The sequence below is a fragment of the Mastomys coucha genome, unplaced genomic scaffold, assembly GCF_008632895.1.
Source record: "Mastomys coucha isolate ucsf_1 unplaced genomic scaffold, UCSF_Mcou_1 pScaffold18, whole genome shotgun sequence".
Taxonomy (NCBI): Eukaryota; Metazoa; Chordata; class Mammalia; order Rodentia; family Muridae; genus Mastomys; species Mastomys coucha.
The window spans coordinates 73,390,304-73,410,632 of record NW_022196900.1 but is presented as its reverse complement, the minus strand read 5'-3'; the positions used below and the strand labels follow the sequence as shown (position 1 = coordinate 73,410,632).

The 20,329-nt window shown below is 47.1% G+C and overlaps 1 protein-coding gene across 5 annotated transcripts in view; it reads right to left on the bottom strand.

Annotated features, from left to right (window-relative positions):
- The window catches only part of Mknk1 (MAPK interacting serine/threonine kinase 1), a 40,634-nt gene that overhangs the window by 4,274 nt on the left and 16,031 nt on the right, over window positions 1-20,329 (bottom strand). For 3 of the 5 annotated variants that reach the window (XM_031378256.1, XM_031378252.1, XM_031378253.1), the window contains 8 exons: window positions 19,629-19,730; window positions 15,599-15,696; window positions 12,406-12,485; window positions 10,840-10,913; window positions 8,871-8,975; window positions 5,143-5,198; window positions 2,203-2,298; window positions 421-615 (listed from right to left, as the gene is read on the bottom strand). In XM_031378256.1, coding sequence (XP_031234116.1) covers window positions 421-615; window positions 2,203-2,298; window positions 5,143-5,198; window positions 8,871-8,975; window positions 10,840-10,913; window positions 12,406-12,485; window positions 15,599-15,696; window positions 19,629-19,730 — 806 coding nt within the window. The remainder of the gene's footprint in view (window positions 1-420; window positions 616-2,202; window positions 2,299-5,142; window positions 5,199-8,870; window positions 8,976-10,839; window positions 10,914-12,405; window positions 12,486-15,598; window positions 15,697-19,628; window positions 19,731-20,329) is intronic. The other 2 variants (XM_031378255.1, XM_031378254.1) reach the window with 1 other exon arrangement.

Genomic DNA, 20,329 nt, shown 5'->3' with positions numbered 1-20,329 from the left:
AAAAAAAAAAAAAAAAAAGTAAGTTCAGGAAAAAAAATACTCAGTGATCGTGGAAGGCAAAAAATGGCTATGCTACTTGTAGGACGGGAGAGGTGATGTGTAAACAGTGTCCATACAACAAAGCCTGTTCCTAGCTCTTCCCCGCAGTGCACAAGAAGTGTTTCATGCTTCCATCTCTCTTGGTCTGTACTCATCCTACCTACAGATCTTGTCTCTTCCCCTGGGCCAGGCACACTTGAGTTTGTTCAGGTCTGCTGGTCTCAACAGCCCTCCCCCAAAATATTACAGCTGGCCGAATGACTATCTCTGTTTACTTCTGGTTTCCCCCTCAGATTGGGGAGTCTCCTATCCTAAACCTGTCTGGTACCCCACCATCACGCTGAGCTCACCTATGCCCAGTGAGGCCCAGAGAGCACTTACCTGGCACATCCTGCATACTTCTCCCCGGTCCCAGCCACAGTCAGCCCCACAGTGACCTACAAAGGGGGGGTAGCCACTCAGCATGATGTAGAGGACCACACCCAGGCTCCACAGGTCACAGCGCTTGTCATAGAAAGTAGCCTCGTCCCTAAAGACCTCCACCACCTCAGGTGCCATATACTCTGCAGAGCCGCACTGTAGGATAAGGGTATGGGGAGGGGAGACGGCAGAGAGAGAGGGTGAGTTCGTGGGTAAGCAGATGGCAAAGTTCAGAATGTATTTCAAGCAGGAGGAAGGAAGGATGAAGTCACAGACAGAAGTCCTTGGGAAAGCTGCAGGGCTCACTGGTACCCCAAGGACACAAAGAGAAGTGTCAGCTGGGGCTTCATCCCCTATGGCTCACAAGGCCAACTCCAAGTCACCTTCCTTGCCTTTCTGGGTCCTTCTCCAGTGGCCCCAGGAGAGGAGCCCCTGGAGCACTTCCCTACCTCATCTCTCTCTAAGCAGACCTTGTATGTATACAAGCCAAGAGCTGCATGGGGGTGGGGGAGGGACCTGTGGAGATTCCATCCTGTAGGCAGTTTTTTTATGTGAGTGACTCTTGCCCAGCTCTCCACTAGCCTAGAAGAAGGAAACCTAGTGGCTTAAAATTCAGAGGCCTGGGAGGTGGTGGTGCACGCCTTTAATCTCAGCAGTTGGAAGGCAGGCAGGCAGATTTCTGAGTTCGAGGCCAGCCTGGTCGACTGAGTGAGAGTTCCAGGACAGCCAGGGCTACACAGAGAAACTCTGTCTCGAAAAAAAAACAAAAACAAAAACAAAAACAAACAAACAAAAAAATCAGAGGCCATCAAGTCTTGAACTCTGATAAAATGCCCAATCTCCTTGCCCTTTAGAAAGAGAAGGTTCAGGTTGGACAGCAACATAGCTAGGCAGTCTCAGGAGACTGCTGAGAGGAACAAAAGGCATGCATTTTGCTTTCCTCTCATTATTTCAGGCTCAGCTACTCCTACCCAGCCCTCTACTCTGCCACTCCTAACTAATTTGATTAGAGGATGGCGAATGCTCTCAAGAACAGATATTTTGTTTGTTACTGGCAAATTAGCGTTAATGAATTTGAGAACAAGGGAACACTGTATATTGGATGCCAATATGAAAACATTCCTAATGCTGTTACTTAGAATAAGACACGATATAAGCACATTTAAGGGCAAGTCTTTAAAAAAAAAAACAGGCTATTAGCAAAACTCACTGATGAAGCATGCAAATCTCAAAAGAGCCATCATAATTACAGCGTATTAAGTACGTGTGAGAGATGTCTTCTTGGGAGCTCTCAGCATCACCATGTGAGATGTGAAATGCGGAGGAGGAGAGACATTAGGAAAAGCAATCCTCTGTGCACGGTGTCTGGGACCTCGCCGTCTACCCACAGCATGAACCGTGGACTTTCCTGGGTGGGACGATCGCTCCTATCCTCTGCACAGGGGGATGAGGGACTTATGAGGCTCTCCAGAGCTTATGTGCAATAGGGCAGTGTCTGTTTTCGTCTGGGACAGGAGTCAGGATGCAGCCTGTGCTTGCCGGGACAATGGGCTCCTCTTTGGCCAGTGAAAGTTCCAATGGCAGTTTCATTAGCAACTGGGTGGGGTCAGTTTGAGAGCCAAAGGACCACTCGGGCCTGAGAAGTGCAACACGGGGTTTCCTTTCCTAACCCTCTGTTTTGTCACAGATTCAAATGCTCCACACACACAGGAACAGGGGCACAGGCTACGGGGCCATACGTACTGGAGTGGTCAGCTCTGGTGTGGTTATGGGAGTGCAGGAGTTATTCAATTTTATCCCACTGCCCAAGTCAAAGTCACAAATTTTCACCGGAGACACCTGCAAAAGAAGGCAAGGACCCGCCTTAAGAAACTGGAGGTCATGGGGACAGCAGCGTGACCAACAGAGGCTTGGTTGTCAGTGGCAGCTGCTCTCTTTACCAGACCATATTTCCTGTCCTTGGGTTAGCAAGGCACCTGAGGACTGACTCCAAGCTCTCCTCTCCCCTACACTCTTTTATTTCCTAAGGGAGAGGGGCTGAACTAGACGGTGCTAAGATTGCTGTGACCTTGCCGGGCAGTGGTGGCGCACGCCTTTAATCCCAGTACTGGGGAGGCAGAGGCAGGTGGGTCTCTGAGTTCGAGGCCAGCCTGGTCTACAGAGTGAGTTCCAGGACAGCCAGGAAGTCTGACCTCAAACTCACAGAGATCCACCTGCTTGTTTCCTGAGTGCTGAAATTAAAGGCATGTCACCACACCCTGTCAGAGCAATTCTTAAATGTACAACCTAGTGTCATCAATCGTATACACCATAACCACCACCAGTTTCAAACATTCTTCCAACCCTTCAAGTGGGGAGTGAACTCTTGTAAGTACTGCTCATTTCTGACCCCAGCTCAGGCAACTCTAACCTACTTCTGCCTCGATTGATTGGCCTGCTTTAGATATTTCGTGTAAGTGGAACGTACGCACTTGTATATGTAGCTCCTTTCACTTAGCTTAAGTGTTCCCACTGCTGCTGTTTTGGGCAGTGCTGGGAAAGGAACCCCAGGCCTTGCATGCTAGGCTAGTACTCTAGCCATATCTCCAGTCCTGGCATAAATGTTCATGTATGCTACAGCAGGTATCAGAACTTCATTCTGTTAAGGGTTGAGTAATATGCCATCGTATGTAGAGATCACATTTTGTTTATCCATTTTGTTGATGGACACAGTGGCTACTAAGAATAACGTTATACAGATTAACACACAAATACCTGTTCCAGTTTCTCTTTTCAGTTTTGGGCACATCTGTAGGAGAACTGCTGTTTCTACACTTAGCCTTTGGAGGACCTGCCAGACCGTTTCTCACACTTCACAGCACCAGCAGTGTATGAGGATTCCAACTTACCTACATCTTCCCCACCATGCATCGTTTTCTACTAAAAAAAATATAGCCAGTCTAGTAGGTGTAGAGCAGCCACTTTGCTCTGCAGTTCCTTAATAACTGATGGTGCAGAACATCTTTCGTGTGCTTGCTAGCCATCTTCAAGGCTTTGAGGAAACTCCACTCAGGCCCTCTGGCCATTTCAGAGCTGAGTTGTTCTGTGGCTGAGTCTTATGGGGCCTTTATATATTTTGAACGTTAGACCCTGATCAGATATATGACTTTCAAATATTTTCTCCCATTATTATTCAAGTTGGCATTTCCGTGTCTTGATAATGCCTTTTGACATTTAGCTTCTCTTAAAATTTAGTTTTTTCAACCATAAAAGAAGGGGCAATAAACACGTACCATGGAGAACAGATGAAAGAGAAGACCCGAGACACTGTGTAAGTCAGAGGCAGCAATGGAAGCTCTGAGCACCCACAGGGCTCTAAGGGCCTGCTCTAGTACCATAGTGTTTGTCCAGCTTTTTCATTCGCCATGGGAAAGACCCTTTGTATGTTTTGTTTTTTTTAAACCTAAGTGTCAGTTTCTTCATCCATAAAATGAAGATAATAGTAGTGTCTATGTTAAGATGTTTTATACATACTAAATAAGCTTAAATGCCTGACACAATGTGAATATTTGAAATGTTAACTATAATTATTATTAATGATCATAATAATGATACATTATGGAGGTGTATGCAGAACCACTGATAGGACATTACAATCACAAAACTCTTTGTTTTTGATTTTTGAGACAGGGTTTCTCTGTATAGCCCTGGCTGTCCTGGAACTCACTCTGTAGCCAGGCTGGCCTCCAACTCAGAGATCTGCCTGCCTCTGCCTCCCAAGTGCTGGGATTCAGGACATGCATGACCTCAACCAGCAGAAGTCACAAGTTTTACTTGAGCTAATACATTAGCATCCCACCAAGAGCTGTGTGTGGTAGACTGGCTCACACACTCACCTCCAGCTGTTCCTTCACTATGCACTAAAGCTTCTGCAGCGACACATTGTTCTTGTGTTAGGACATGCATGTACACACATGGAGCTGTGAGTGTGGGCTACTGGAACTACCAATCTCTTCTAACACTGAACTTGTTGTTTCCATCCTCTATGGAAATTCGAACACTCCCATTTACTAGTAGACAGGCTAAGGTAAAGTCTACACAGGGTGCATTGCTCAACAGAAGCATTAGTATCTTACCATCACTGAGCCCCTTATCAAGAACTTGCTCCCTAATTATGACTTCTAATAGTGGGCACCATGTGGCATAATACCATGCCACAGTTAGCATTTGTGGGCAGAGACACAGCCATGTAAAAGAACATATCTCAGTTGCCTCTGACTCATACCAACTACTCTGAAGCAGTGTGACAGAAAATATTGATGCTGTTCAAGGCTCACATATTTTACGAGCTTGTAGGCTGAAGCCAATCAAACAGATGATAAAATCAAAAAAGCACAAGGACTAACTACCTGGAATTTTTTGGGGTGGAGGTTATTTCAGACAACGTCTCACTTGGTAGCTGAGATTGGCTTTGAACTCATGGTGACCCACCTGTTTCAGCCTCGTGAAGGCTGGGGTTACAGGTGTAAACTGCTACATCTGACTGGAATGTGGGGACATTGCATGCTAGGTACAACATTCTCATGTGTTCATACTAAGCTGCACTTGGTACTTGGCCAGGGGAACTTTTGACTCCCTGCATTGAGGCAGGGAGGTATTCCTGATCAACACGAACTATAACATCCCAAACCAGGCCCTAAGTACCTTCTCTGGAGATTCACACAGTATGTTTTCTGGCTTCAGATCACGGTGAGCAATGCCTGGAGTGACAGACAGCAGAGAAGGGGTTAACATATGCACATAATTATCAAACATTCCACACACAATTAATTTTTTCCAAATGCTGTTGTTCGCAGATTAATTCCCAATTATGGTACATTAAAAAATCAACGAGCTGCAGGAGGCGGCGGTAACCAGAGACACAAACCGAAAGCACGGTTGATTCTGCAAAGTTCTTTTGAAGTGGAGGCTTTAGAAGTCTGGCAGGGATAAGAAGCGCTAAATGAATCCCGGGCAGCCTACTTTCAGCACCGCAGAGACAACCGAGAATTCTTACTGTGCCACCTGACATAAAGCAAGGCAGACAGCCCTGCAAATGGCAAGGCTTGGGACAGCGATGCAGAAATAATGACTGCCTTGTTTGAGAGCATCTTGGGGGCCAGGACGGCTCTCCCCCATTTCTTCTTGTGTAACTGATTTTAGAAGAAGAGTCCTCCAGTGTGACTTCTGGAAGGCTCAGAGGACCAAGTGTTACTCTGCAATTCTCCCCAAGACTTCTCACTTCTCCCTCTTACCGACTCTGCACCACATGTGCATGCTTGGCCGCCCTGCCTGCAGCAAAGCTTTGATGGAGCACACAGCTCTTCAGAGGAGACACCCCAGTGTTTGGGCGAGACCTCCTACGCAGGCCTGCAGATACCAGCTGACCCACGAAGGCGCTAAATTTTGTTGAAATGGCCACAAAGGCACCTGAGGGAAAAGCATCTTCTACCCATAGAAAGGGATAGAGCTAACCAAAGAGGCCATGATGTTCAGGCAGAGAACATGGGATTCTACCTCCATCCCTCGACAGCACACACAGCACTGCCTAACGATTGAACACGCTGCTTCAAAGGCCTGGGAAGCAGCTGAAGATACAGAGCGACGGGGACAGTGAACTTGCCACGTCCAAACTCCCTGGACCAGCTTCTCAGGCAGCCCTCCAGTTCTCTATTCACAGGCCCAGCCTTCTGAAGTTACTTCACTAGAGAAGAAACAGCTGAGCTCCAGCAAGCTAAGTAACTTCATCAGTCACCTAATTGAATGAGGACCCAGAGCAACTCAGCCCGGCCTGCACAAATTGAGCCAGGCTACTGCTCACCGCACTGAAAGTGAAGGATATTTTCCATTATGGCAAGTGCTCCCACAGAAGATCACAAGCCGCACACAGAGCCTTACTCTCCAAATAGGTGCCCGTGGCCCATCTGTGCCTCAGCCTGAGAACTCGGGGAGCCAGGCTGTAATAAAGGGGCTGCCTGAGTGAGTGCTCCAGCCATTGAGCTGCTCTGGTTCATTTCCCAGAGGTTAAGCTGCAGTGTGTCCAGTATTTAAAAGTAGGGAACTTGTTTGGAGGCTGACCCATTCTTGCCCAATTCATCTTCCCGGCATGAAGTTATTTAGAAAACAGCCAAGTTCACCTGGAAATCGTTTTTCATCCTCTCCAACTTCTAGTCACATGGGCGGCAGGCCAGCTAGATGGTAACAAGCACTTCAGAACTTCTAAGACACCATTGGCCTCTGGTCCCTTTAGTGCATTTTTGTAAATAAATAAATAAATAAATAAAAAATAAAACTGCCTTTACCCCCTCCTCCAAGGTACGGCTCCTGTGAAAAGCGTGACCCAGTTTTGCAATCTACAGAGGCGGCTTGGGGAGCAGTTGTAAATCTTTGTCAGGCAGGTGCTCCCTGCATGCACCCCGGCTTTCAGAGACAGAACCGCTTCCATTCATCATGCTGTGCAAAGCACAGATACCCTCTGCTAGGAATTCTCAGCTCAGGTGCAAAGTCAGGGTCTCAGCATGGACACGAGTAGTTTGCAGATCCCTTTCAGCCACCGAGGAACCAGAAGGAGTCAATGAACCTGACCCCACTGCTCATCTGCCACACCTGGCTGTGCTAGACGTCTGACACAGAGTGGGATCCACGTATCGCAGCCTGCAGCTGGGTCTGAGCACTCTCAGCTGTGCAGGAAGTAAAGCTAACAAATTATTTGCTCCACCTCCATTTCCCCACCCAAACCAGGAAGGCTTTACTTCAAGGAAAGTAATTTAGAAGTAAAAACTCTATGTCTAGTGGGAAAGGGCAGAGGAAGTAACATTTAACAAAGGTGACACACACACACACACACACACACACACTCTCTCTCTCTCTCTCTCTCTCTATATATATATATATACATGTATACTATAAATATATGATACATAAAATAAATATAAACATATATAGGCTTAGAGCCTTTATTGTATGTGACTTTGTGTATGTAGCTGTGTGAATCCTCTGTATGTACTGTGTATATATGCATATACATGACAAGAACTGTGCACAATTACCCCATCACTATACATGGATATAGTTCCTGACAATGTGTATACACCTATACCCATAAGGCATACAGAAGATACAGTCAACTACATAAATGAATAATTCACCCAATACTTAACACATGTAATGTGTTAACTATCATGGAGGACAACACTGTTGTCTCTCTTAATCCTTACGATAATGCCACAGGATACATGTTACCACTGAAGGAACACAAGAGGGTAACTCAGTTTTCTGTGGCATTAAAACATGTGTGTAATAGTCCAACAGACTTATGGGCATGCAAAAAAATTTAATTCACTACAGAAGTTCTTAAATTATCCGATATGGAAGACTACCTAATCCTACCAGGCCAGTGTGAAAGAGATACAGGCGATATGCTGTAAAAGATGAAACGGGATATTGCTAAAATGCTCATGTGGGAATGGGCCATTCATGGAGGGGCTGGGGAGATGGCCTGATGGTTAAGACTGTTAGTCATCCTTCCAGAGGACCCAGTCTGGATTCCAGCACCCGTATCAGGCAGCTCATAACCACCTGAAAGCCAAGCTCCAGGGGCCCTGATGCTTCTGGCCTCCTTGGGTCTATATACCCCTTGCACCCGTCTTTGCTACTTTGTGGATTCTTCTTTTTTGCACCTTTTATTCCCCCTTCACCCCCATCACTAGGAACGAGAGAAAGAGGGATGAGGGGGAGATCTCTGAATCTAATTTCTTTTCTTCTTTGAGCACAACTAGTGACAAACCAAAGCCAGACTCCCTAAGAACCACCAGCTTATCAGGGTTCTAGCATTTATAGACCCTCTGAAAAGTTTGCAGAATTTCAAATGTCAAACAATCGCAAAAACTATCTACAGCTGGCAAAACCATGCCTCTGCTAGAGCACGAGGCAAGTCATAGTCAGCTGCTGCAGACAGCCTGTAGCCACTCCATATCCCACACCTGAGATTTAAAATTAAAGCATATTCTTATAATATTTCTGTGTTTTTTCAAAGGAACCCAAAATTCCAGAATTCTCAAAAATGTCACTACACAGCACCAGATTTACACATGCACAATTAAAAATCAAATGAATTCTAAAAAAGAAGAGAAACATCACCTACATAGCACCATAGTGCACAGACCACACGTGCTTTGGGCATTGTGAGTCCAGTCTTTTTGCCCCTACTTTCCACAGTGACGCCTTGGAGTCATACACCTCCTCTCCTTTCCTAGGTGACAAGTATAAACTGTGAGGTGCCAACTGTGCCACCTCTTGGATAGGTTCTCTGCCAGGACTATGTCCTCTACCTTGGTACTCAGGGGGGAGGAGGCTGGCCCAACTTGCCCACCCAAAGCAAAGGCTTGGCTCACCTTTAGTATGCAGGAAGTCAAGGGCAGTGGCGACATCCCGCACCACTCTGCTGGCTTCTAGCTCATTGAAGTGCTTCCGCTTCTGGATGTGTGCTAGGATGGAGCCTGGGGGGCAGAGGGACAAGAAGGAATGGCTTTGTAGACTCTGGTAAGCATAACTTCTTTAAGGACAAGTTTGCAGTAGAGACACACACAGGTTTACTTATTGATTAATGTCAAGCACCAACTGCGGTGCTTGGTACAGCAGGACCAGTGTAATTCTGCTGAACCAGATTGCTACCTTCTATGCCTGCCTATGAGGATTTCAGATGCAGAAGAATTACATACAAGGCTAAAAGATACTAACACACTGGGGCTGATCTGGCTTCCTTCTGAAATCAAAAGGAACCAAAACTGAAAACACACAGGGCTGTGGGGCTTACAGACATTTCCCCCTCTTCTTCTGAACTCTGATACAGAGAACACAGACAGGCCTTCCAGTGGAAATCCGCCATACTCCTTGTGTAGACAAAGCCTCAGGGGTGGGGGAAACAGAAAAGACAGGATTGCTTTTCCTCCTAATCCTTCTCCTTCACACGTCACTATTAATTTTGTTGGCAATGATTACCATTTAATGAGTGTCTACTATGTGCCCCAAACTGTTCAATCCTCTTCAAATACATTATCTCAACACGAATGCACAAAATGAGCAGAACAGTTATGCCCATTTTACGAATGGGCAACTTCATGTCAAAAAATGGTTAAGCAACTTGCCTAAACTCACACACAGCAAGTGGTGGAGCCATGGCTTTTGCCCAGTAAGTCCAGCCTTAGAGCACACTTGTGCACACTTCCTTTCTACATGCAGGCCCATGGTCCAACTGCTTGAGCCCTCCCACATCACCCTCATCTCACAGTCTGGCCTCACTAGAGCTACCCCTTAAGCAATGTGGTCACAGAGGATTCTATTGACAGGATCCTGGTATTCTTACCATGGAATTCACAACCTATACTCAGTATTGGAAGCCAGTACTAGGCTTCCGTGGGACTGAAGGTGTCACTCCTGGGTCCTAAAAATGCCCGTGCTTATTTATTATGGTTTTTTGCCCTGCTGTTTGTCTGCTATTTATAAATTTATTTAAAAGGCAAGGCAGGAAAAAATATTTCACGCACTTTTCAGGTGTCCCTAAGCACAGTCGGTTGTTTTGATAGTACCAACAGCCAGCACTTATTGATCCCGTCAAGCCTAGCAGCCTTGTGCTAAGTGCTTCTCAATACTTTCTCACTCAGTCTCCATGGCAGCCCTCTGAGGCAGGTGCTACCAAGAGCTCTATTTTACAGATGAGAATATTGTTTGCAAAAGACTAGCCGAACTTTCCAGTGTCTTGGAGGCTGACAAGTGTGATTTCAGCTTAGCTTTGTTAGTTTCTATGTAGCCTTCCTCAGCCCCGCACATTCTTGTAGCCTTCATCTTGCAAATATAGTGCCCTTCCCATGGGTGTGCAGAGGGGAGGGAATGTGTCATCCCAGTGACAGCAGTGTGGTGGCAGGAGAGGTATCTTCCTTCTACCTGAAGGGTGGCATGTTCTTGTTCTCCCCTGTATCCTGAGTCTGTGTTCCAAACAACGGGGTCCTCCTCTCCTCTGTTTAGCCTTTCTAGACTTCACAGTGTAAGCCAAAGCGTCCACTTCATAATTAATTTAGTTAAATAGTGAATATGTCAAAACAGGGGATTGATAAATTGATCACTAACAGTATCTATATAGGACTCCTATTCTAATGAAACCCACACAGGTGACATTCTAAGCACTGCAAAATGCTAATTATCATCCTTCCCTCCGGCCTCCCTTCTCCCAAACCAAGGGCAGTTTTTAAGTCCTTCATCCTTTTTATTAGCTTGACTCATTTTAGAAGTCTCTGGGATTCATGATGGATGATCACCACCCTGGGTCTTAATCCAAAGTCCAAACACATACTCAACAAGATATACCTCCTTGCAATTTCTCAAAGACCAAGTAAAACCGTGTGTCATCTTCAAAGAATTCAATCAGCTCCAAAATGTTCCTTAAACAGAGAAAAGGGGGGGAGCATTATATGCTAAAGTCTACTCATAAATATCCAATGGACAAATATACAGTGGCTGTCGTGGGCAGAAAGCAACTTGAAATCAGAATGCTTATTAAAGGCTCATGTTTGAGAAGCAGCCAACGGTGTTAGCAAGATTCAGGTCACCTTATCTTTCCATAATGTTTAGTCTCTGGTGTTTTCACCAAGTCCGGGCTGTCAAACCCCAACCCTAAAACCCACTAGGTAGAGTTATAAAAAGTCCTGGTCACATTAAACTGAATAAAATCTGCAGCCGACTGGAAGCAATTGCGGCTAATAACACTGAATAGTAGGTGTGTGTCCTGGAGGCAAGCAGCAAATAATTACTTGCCCTCCCTCTTGCCCATAAATCACGGGGCAGTATTTACATTGCCTGGAGAAAATGGAAACATCTGTCAAATAGACTTGGGGCCTAACTGGGCACCGCTAGACCCTAACTGCTAAGCGCTGCTTAATGAAACCGCAGCGTTCCTGGCCACTGTAGCACTTGTGGCCTTCCCCGGTGAGCACTCTCTGTCTGCCCGAGTATTGCAGTGCTCTGCCAACAAGGTCGTCTTGTAACTCAGTGGGGAAGCCACCAGCTTGGATATTGGAGGTATTGGGGGCTTTTTTTTTTTTCCTTTGGAAGAACGAAATAAACCTAGTAGAGTCTCTAATGCTGAACTAAGAAGCTGCAGGGCTGAAAATAAAAATCTGTCCCTCATAAAAAAATGCTGACCACTTGGGGAGATACCAGGCTTTTACTAGTGTGAAGGCGTCCAAATAAGATGGCCAAAATGGCCTAATTTGAAAGAAGATTGTAGAGGCAGTGCCTGGAGTTAAATCAACAGCCAGCCCCCTTCCTCCAAGCTTAATGACAAAGCCATCAATACCAGGCCACTGGCTCCCTGCTGACCCTGCCAAAGAAGTGGGGGACGGACAAATCTTGGAGGTGACCCTGATTTAAAGCCACTGTGGGAGGACCACTCATTTGGAGCTGTGTAACACAGGGCTAAAGGTTACTGTGGCTCAGTTATCAAGCAAAGACTGCTGGTCCCACCTTCAGCACTGTAATGGCATCTTATACTGGGAACAGGAAACAGCAGTGCGCGGTCCAGCAGTCCTCAACCTTGTGTCTGCATTAAAGCAGCCCTAAAGATTGCTCCCAGGCAACACTGCTGGCCCATCTCGCACAGGCACTGGAAGAAAACGAAACCCTGTTTCTTCCTCAAATAGACACTGATTAGGAGTGCTCACTCTTCTACCTTACAGACTACCACCATTTACAATATTTCAGCCAAGAAAAGAAGGTACTTTGGGGCTACTGCTATCCCACCTCCCCTTGAAAGCTGGAAGGAGCTACATGCCAATTGTGGAGAAGCAGTGATATGTTTGAGTCGGGGTTGGTAAGAAGGAACCCCTTCAGTGGCCACGTGCTCCTCGGAGAAGCAGCCACCTACGTAACACCCACCTGTTCCCTTGACACTGATATAGCGTCTCCACCTCACGGAATACTCGACTTCGACTGTGTCCTGCTTGCTTCTCGATGATCTGTGGGAAGAATGAAAGCTCTCAGGTACATTACCTGACCTCAAGACAGATCCCTAGCTAGAGTCCCTGAGAGGAGGCAAGGAGTCCAGAGTAGGCCTCCGTGACATGGGGAAGCAGGACACCAGCCCTAGGGGTTCCGTGTAGGTGTGTCTGGCTACCCACAACATCAGGGGAGCTTAAGAAGCGGCTGCTCTTGGCTGCACATGGGGTACTGGAACAACCAGTGAGATAAAGCAATTTCTACTGGCTTTTTTCCCCAAACGACAGGCATTTTTGACTTTCTTGAGATGGAGGAAGGGCAAGGATGAGGGAGGGCAGGATGGAGAGGAAGCAAAGACTCTCTATTCAGATGCCACTCAGCAACTCCCACAGATGAAAGAAAATACCTCTGTATGTAATTTAGGCATTCTGTCTTGGTTAACCCTGACAGCACTGTCCAAAAGATAAGGAAGGTGTGTCTCCTGCCCATCACCAGTCCTCTCTAGCCTGCACGTGCTCCAAGCCTAGCCAGCTTCCTTCAGCACCATGAGGCTTCACTTCTCCCATACTGTGGGCAGCTCTGCTACTTGGCTCCATTTCCACTTGGGGCTGCTTGGCAAGTGTTGAACTCAGGAACACCGGAGCCTGTGCAGCAGAGGTTTGCGTGGTGTCTGGCTGACTGAAAAGCCCTCTGGAGTCATCCAGAGCCCTGTAAACAGAGCCTGCAGGCAAGCCTTCTTGCAGAGCTGGTCCTACCTCACAGCTTAGCGGGGAACATTCCGCCCCTTCCTTCTAGCTGCTTGGCACAATACATCAAGAGATTTTAATATGCTGTAGCACAAACATGTGTATCTGACTGTAAGGTTAGTCACACCTGTTAGGAAATCACCCTGGATCCATATTTTGAACCATGAGCAAGGTGCAGTGCCGAGGAACAGAGGCCATTTGACTCGGAGCTATTTAGCTGCATTCATCAAATAGGGCTGACCAAAGTTAGAGGCAACTGTCCCGCAGACAGGCTTTCCACCAATAGCTGACCTTTCTCTGAGGAGATGACCAAGGGATTCTGATCACTAGCCAGAGAGCAAAAAGCATGGATAACTACTTTGAGTTCGAGGAAGTGTGGCTCAGATCATTGGGCCATTCCACCCAGCTCTGCAGGTCACGGGGTGGATGCTCAGTGGGAAGCAGCAGTAAACTAGGTCTTGGGGAGCCATGCTGGGCGATCTAGCTTGTCTCTAGGCTGTCCAAAGCTTCCAGATCCAAAGCATGGATCAGAAATGCTTTCCTTCTGCAACTCACCCTGGAAGAAAAGGACTTATTGTCCGTCCGTCTGTCTGTCCACTCATCTACTCATTCATCCATCCATCTACTCATCCATCCATCTATGCATCCATCCACTCATCCATCCATCCATCCACACATCCACCCATGCATGCATCTATCCACTCATCCATCCATCCATCAATGCATCTATCCACTCATCTATCCATGCATGCATCCATCTACTCATCCATCTATCCATGCATCCATTCATGTATCTGTCTATCTATCTATCTATCTATCTATCTATCTATCTATCTATCTATCTATCTATCTATCTACCTATCTATTTATCTATCTATCTATCTACCTACCTACCTATGTATATTTTTTTTGAGACTCTCTGTCTCTCTCTGTCTCTCTGTCTCTCTCTCTCTCTCTCTCTCTCTCTCTCTCTCTCTTCCTCTGACTGGCTGGCTTGGAGTTCACTATGTAGACCAGGATGGTCTGAAACTCATAGAGATTTGTTTGCCTTAGCCTCCCAAGTGCTGAGATTAAAGGTGAGTGCCACCACAATGGGCTCCATTCAATTTAACATTTATGTATGTGTGCTCTAAAATCACTTTTAGGCATATTAAAACTTCTTTTTTAATTTATAGTAATTTGTTTCCAAAAAGGAATGAAAGTCGGTCTTTTGTCCTGTGTGGAACAATACCCCATCCAGAAGGCGTAGTGGAGATGTTCTTCATGGTCATAATCCACAGCTGGGATTTAGAGGTTGGTTGGAAGAGGGGTTTCTCTGGATCCAGTTCAGCGTGGCTGAAGGAGGCAGTGCATATGCCTGATAGCTCAGCTGGCTGGTCAGAGAGACTTCCACAGAGCTCGTGCTCCCCACACAGTGGGTCTCAGAATCACTGGGGGAGGACCTTGTCTCTCTGTGCTGTGGGCTCACTGGCTGACCACTGCAGTTTGAATCTGCCCCTCACCAGGGTTTTCAAACTGTACTGCGGATCATACTCACTGGGATGGTAACATGCACAGGGCTGGGCCAGGCTGATGTTTTAATGTAGTAGAGCCAGACCCCAGTGTATTTCTCACACTCTCCAGAAGACACTGGTGCTGCTGGCTCAGGGACCCTACTTTGGAAACCACAACTCTGCCTCTCCTCCCTTCAGTCGCCAAAGAATTCAAAAGTGAGACTCGCCAGAGTCATGCAGCTAATTAAAGGCACCGCTGGAGCTGACCCACATCTCCTGCCTCAAAGCCGAGTACTCAGCCACTTCACTTCAGGTTTGAGTCCCTGCCATCCTGATAGATTGTTCATCACTTGCGCTTTGTGGTTTATAAAGTGCGTCCACCAGTTCATCTTCATTTCTGCCTTCATAGTCACTTCACCAGACGTTGAGGGCAGGAACTGTCACTGCCATATGGATACAGGGACCAGAGCTTAAGGAGGTTCAGTGATTTGCCCGAAGTCACATACGTTTCTTAAAACAGATTTAGGCAGAGCTTCTACTTCCGAGGCTGATGATGCTTACTGGAGTAATCAGAAAGAGCCTACTCTGTGCCAGACGCTGAGGTCAGTACATTACACACATTAATTAATCCTCACGATCCTATGTAAGTTCTATTATTTATACCCATTTTACAGATGGGAAGACTGAAGGACAGAAGGGTTGAATACCTTGTTCAAGGTTACAAAGCAGGTAAGTAGAAAAGCCCAGATCTGAGCCCAGGGAATGCAGCTATGCTCCCTGCTCCAACCTTGCTTTCTGAGCTGCCATGTTGCATAATACACACTTTAGCTGGTTTTGGACAAGCTAGGAATGATGATTTGCAAAGTAGAGATGGGGACCCAGTGGGACACTCACTTTGACAGCATACTCTTTGCCACTCTGCAGGCTCACAGCACCCTGGACTTTGGCATAAGCTCCTTCTCCCAGCAATTCCGAGGTCAGCTGGTACACATCTAGAGAGGAAACAGGTGAGTCACCCCATTGTAAGCCATGATGGGGAGGGTACTGTCTTTTAGCTTCTCAGGCCTACTCCCCCAGGCAGAAGAGACCATGGTGACCCTGCAGCCTCAGGTACAAGGACCTCCCAGATTTCCCAGACAGCACCTGACTCTCAACAAGACTCTCCCGACACCTGCTCCTCATTTTACAGATGGGGTCAGATCAGGGGTTTCACATACTCACTTCTGTCCTCCAGCACCTACCTTCTGGGCACCTACTGTGTCAGGTACCACAACAGAGACACAAAGAGGAATGAAATCTAGTCCCTCCCCTCTAGGGGTTGAGTCCAGTAGGAAAGACAAGACAGACACAGCAGCCCGGAGTAACCCTGGTGAGTACCAGTGAGGGTTAGCATAGCATACACACAGTAGGCCAGGGTAACCCAGGCCCTGGTGAGTATCACAGGTCAGCATGGCAAGGACAAGGAGTAGGGGGAGGAGGAACCAGGGAAGGAAATGGAAAAACCCACCGCCAATCACGGACCTTCAGAGAAGGGTATTGTTTGAATGAACCGCATTCATTCATTGACTCATTTGCCAGGCATGGGAGATGTGAAGGGAAAAATACACGCACAACTATTTTATACACACAAGGGGAGGTCAGTGGAGGAGTCTCACAAGTTTCTGAAAGTCACCCCTAGGAAATTAGAGACTGAGCAGGGCGCAAAGAATGGCTTGCAGTGCAGGGCAGAGCTGTCCCAGCAGAGCAGTAACAGAGCCAGGCTGGAAGAGTGTTCAAACTCCTGCCCAAGCTCACAAACACCAGAGTTCCCTGAGCCTCTCCAAAGGAAGCCCCGCTGGGCTGACCTTCTCCTCCTCTGTTCCCCTCCTCAGCCTCTCTTGAGGCCATCTAGTCTTTCAACCCACTGCCGGAGCAGAAGACCTAATCAATGCCAGAAGATTTCATCACTTAGTCACAAGATATCTGGGCTTGCATCAACTATCTCTGAGTCACAGGAAACTCTTGTGTTCAACAAAAGACATGCTGATTTGTGAACTCTTCTAAAACCCTAGGGACTTTTGTCTCCTCCACTGCCCAACACACACACACACACACACACACACACACCCCACACCACATACACAACACACACATACACACACCACACACACCACATACACACACCACACACCCGACACACACACATACCCCCCACACCACACACACAAACACACACACCACACACACAAACACCACACACACACCATACACACATACATACACACAGTACACACACACTACACATACCACACACACATACACTACACACACACAGACTACATACACACACTACACACCCACACTATACATACCACACCACACACCATACCACACACAGACTACATACACACACTACACACACCACACCACATACCATACCACACATACATATACACACACACTACACACACCATACACCCACACTACATATACACATCACACACAGCACACACACTACACATACCACACACACACCACATACAACACCACACACAACACAACACACACACATACACACTACACACACACACATACATACCACACATATACCACATACAACACTCACACAACACACAATACAACACACACACACACACACACCACACCCCCCCTACACACACCCCACACACACCACATACACAACACACACATACACACACCACACACACCACATACACCACATACACACACCACACACCCGACACACACACATACCCCCTCCACACCACACACACCACACACACAAACACCACACACACACCATACACACATACATACACACAGTACACACACACTACACATACCACACACCCACACTACATATACACACCACACACAGCACACACACTACACATACCACACACACACCACATACAACACCACACACAACACAACACACACACATACATACCACATATATACCACATACAACACGCATACAACACACAACACACACACACACACTACACCCCCCTATACACACCCCCCACATACCACATACACAACACACACATACACACACCACACATACCACATACACACACCACACACCCGACACACACACATACCCCCCCACACCACACACACAAACACACACACACTACATACACACATAGCACACATACACCCCCCCACACACACACAGTGGGCACACAGTTTGAGTTAAGCATAAACAGTGACTGAAGAGCTGGCTCAGAAGTTAAGAGCACGTGTTGCTCCTCCAGAGGAACTGAGTTCAGTTCCCAGCACCCATGTCAGATACAACTGCCTGTAACTCCAGCTCCAGGGGATCTGACGGCTTCCATAAACACTTACATGGCATACACTCACGCAGACCACATGAATGCACACATACATATAAGTAAAAACATATTTTAAAAATCTTTTAAGAAGAGCAAACAAACCACTGGGCAGTGGTGGCACACACCTTTAATCCCAGCACTTGGGAGGCAGAGGCAGGCGGATTTCTGAGTTCGAGGCCAGCCTGGTCTACAGAGTGAGTTCCAGGACAGGCAGGGCTATACAGAGAAACCCTGTCTTGAAAACCAAAACCAAACCAAACCAACCAAACAAGAAGAATGAAAAAAAAAAAAAAAAAAAAAAAAAAAAAAAAAAAAAAAAGCAAACAAACCAGATGTGGTTGCTGGCACGTACTTTTAATTGCAGCACTTGGGAGGCAGAGGCAGGTGGATCTCCATGAATTCCAGGCCAGCCTGGTCTACAGAGTGAGTTCTAGGACAGCCAGGGCTATACAGGGAGATCCTGTCTCAAAACAAAACAACACAATACAACAACAAGAACAAAAAACAACCCCCAAACCTCTATACTAAGTCTGTTCTTGTTCAGTTACAGTCTGGGCTTGCAGCTTTTATGAATGGATGGCACCCTGTTGGCTCCTACTTGTAGGTGTCATCAGTGGCATGCTTCTCTCCCAGCATGCCCGTCAGTACTGGCCCTTCTATACACCAGGATGCTAGGTGGTTGGTGCAAAGCATTCCTGACTCACACAGTGCTTGTTATCAGAATATTCTACAAAACTTGCTGGAATGTGTGTAAGGCTAGGGAAAGGGCCCACGAGGGAAAGCTACTTCATATCTCACAGTGAAATAACCACATAAAGGGGAGATGCTATTCCTAGAACGACTGCTGATCCTTTGACCACTTAGCAGAAACACTCGGTGATTCATATTTGATCCATATCGAATGCCCAGAGATAACCCCGGCAGCTCCCAGCCTAGTGACTGTTCCCAAGGGGGGAAGGTCGAGCACACACAGCATACACAGTACAATCTCTTCGAGACCGGCTCCCCTCTTGAGGGGACAGCCATGTCACTGCATCTGTGGCCTTAGGGGTTTTGCTTCCTCTTTTCTGGTTCTTCTGCTTTCCAGCCTTCCAGGAACCACAGGAAGAAGGCTCATGTCTGAAGAGGAGCGGGCACAAGTGAGGCTCTCAGCTCTTTTTTTTTGTTTGTTTTTTTTGTTTTTTGTTTTTTTGAGACAGGGTTTCTCTGTATAGCCCAGGCTGTCCTGGAACTCACTCTGTAGACCAGGCTGTCCTTGAACTCAGACATCCACCTGCCTCTGCCTCCCAAGTGCTGGGATTAAAGGTGTGTGCCACCACCGCCCAGCGGCTCTCAGCTCTTACAGACTGGGTTTTCTGCCACTGAGGTGATGCTCAGACCATTCAGAGGAGGTCAGTGCTCACCCAAGAGGTTTGCCCATCCTTTTCCCCCTCTTGTTCGCTTCTCACTCACTCCTGTCTTTTTAATCACATGGATGACCTGGCTCTAAGAGAGGTGTCCTGGCATCTGGTCCTGTGGATGTCAGAGGTGCCTCTCCCCTCTTGCAGGACTCAGGCCCAGACCCATGAGAGTATGGCACCAACCTTCAAACTTTCCTGGTAGAGAGTCGGTGGCCCGGGTCTTACGCTTCTTCTTCCTCCTCTTGTCACTATCCACGATGGGAAGGGGCTCACTGCTGCCCATCTCTGGGAGACAAGAGGGAACATAAGGGAAACTGCACCATACTGATCAAAGTTTACCCAGAAGGAGAAAAGAGAGAGACCCAGGAGTTTTATACTGATGGTTTTTAAATATCTGTGAGGGATATTGATTTGTTTTGACCCAGGAGGGAAAACTAAAGGCAAAACCATTATAGGAGATCATTAACTGTGGGAAGGGACTCAGACAGGCAGCTAGATTAGGAGAGGCAACCAGAAGCCTGCATTTTCCAAGCTCATTAGCACAAGGATTTAGGTCTGCCACCAGCCAAACCAGAACAGAACAAGCAGGGCCCACCTGTGATCATCAGAAAGTCTGGGTCTTTGGGGCTAGTAGCTGGGTAAGGAGGGAGCAGGAATAGAACCTGATGTTGAAATCAGAAGCTGAGCAATGTTTCCATGACCTGCGCTGGGGGCTGTGAAAGCCTTCTATCGAGTCTGCCTATAACAAGAGGGGCAGGGAGCTGGGTTGAGGAGAGGCCCCAATTCCTTCACCCCAGGGGCACAGACTGGATGCCTCATCATCCTCTCCCATTCTCTGGTCCTTCTCTGAAAGAGTTCAGGGAGGCCAGCCTCTGACAAGTCTA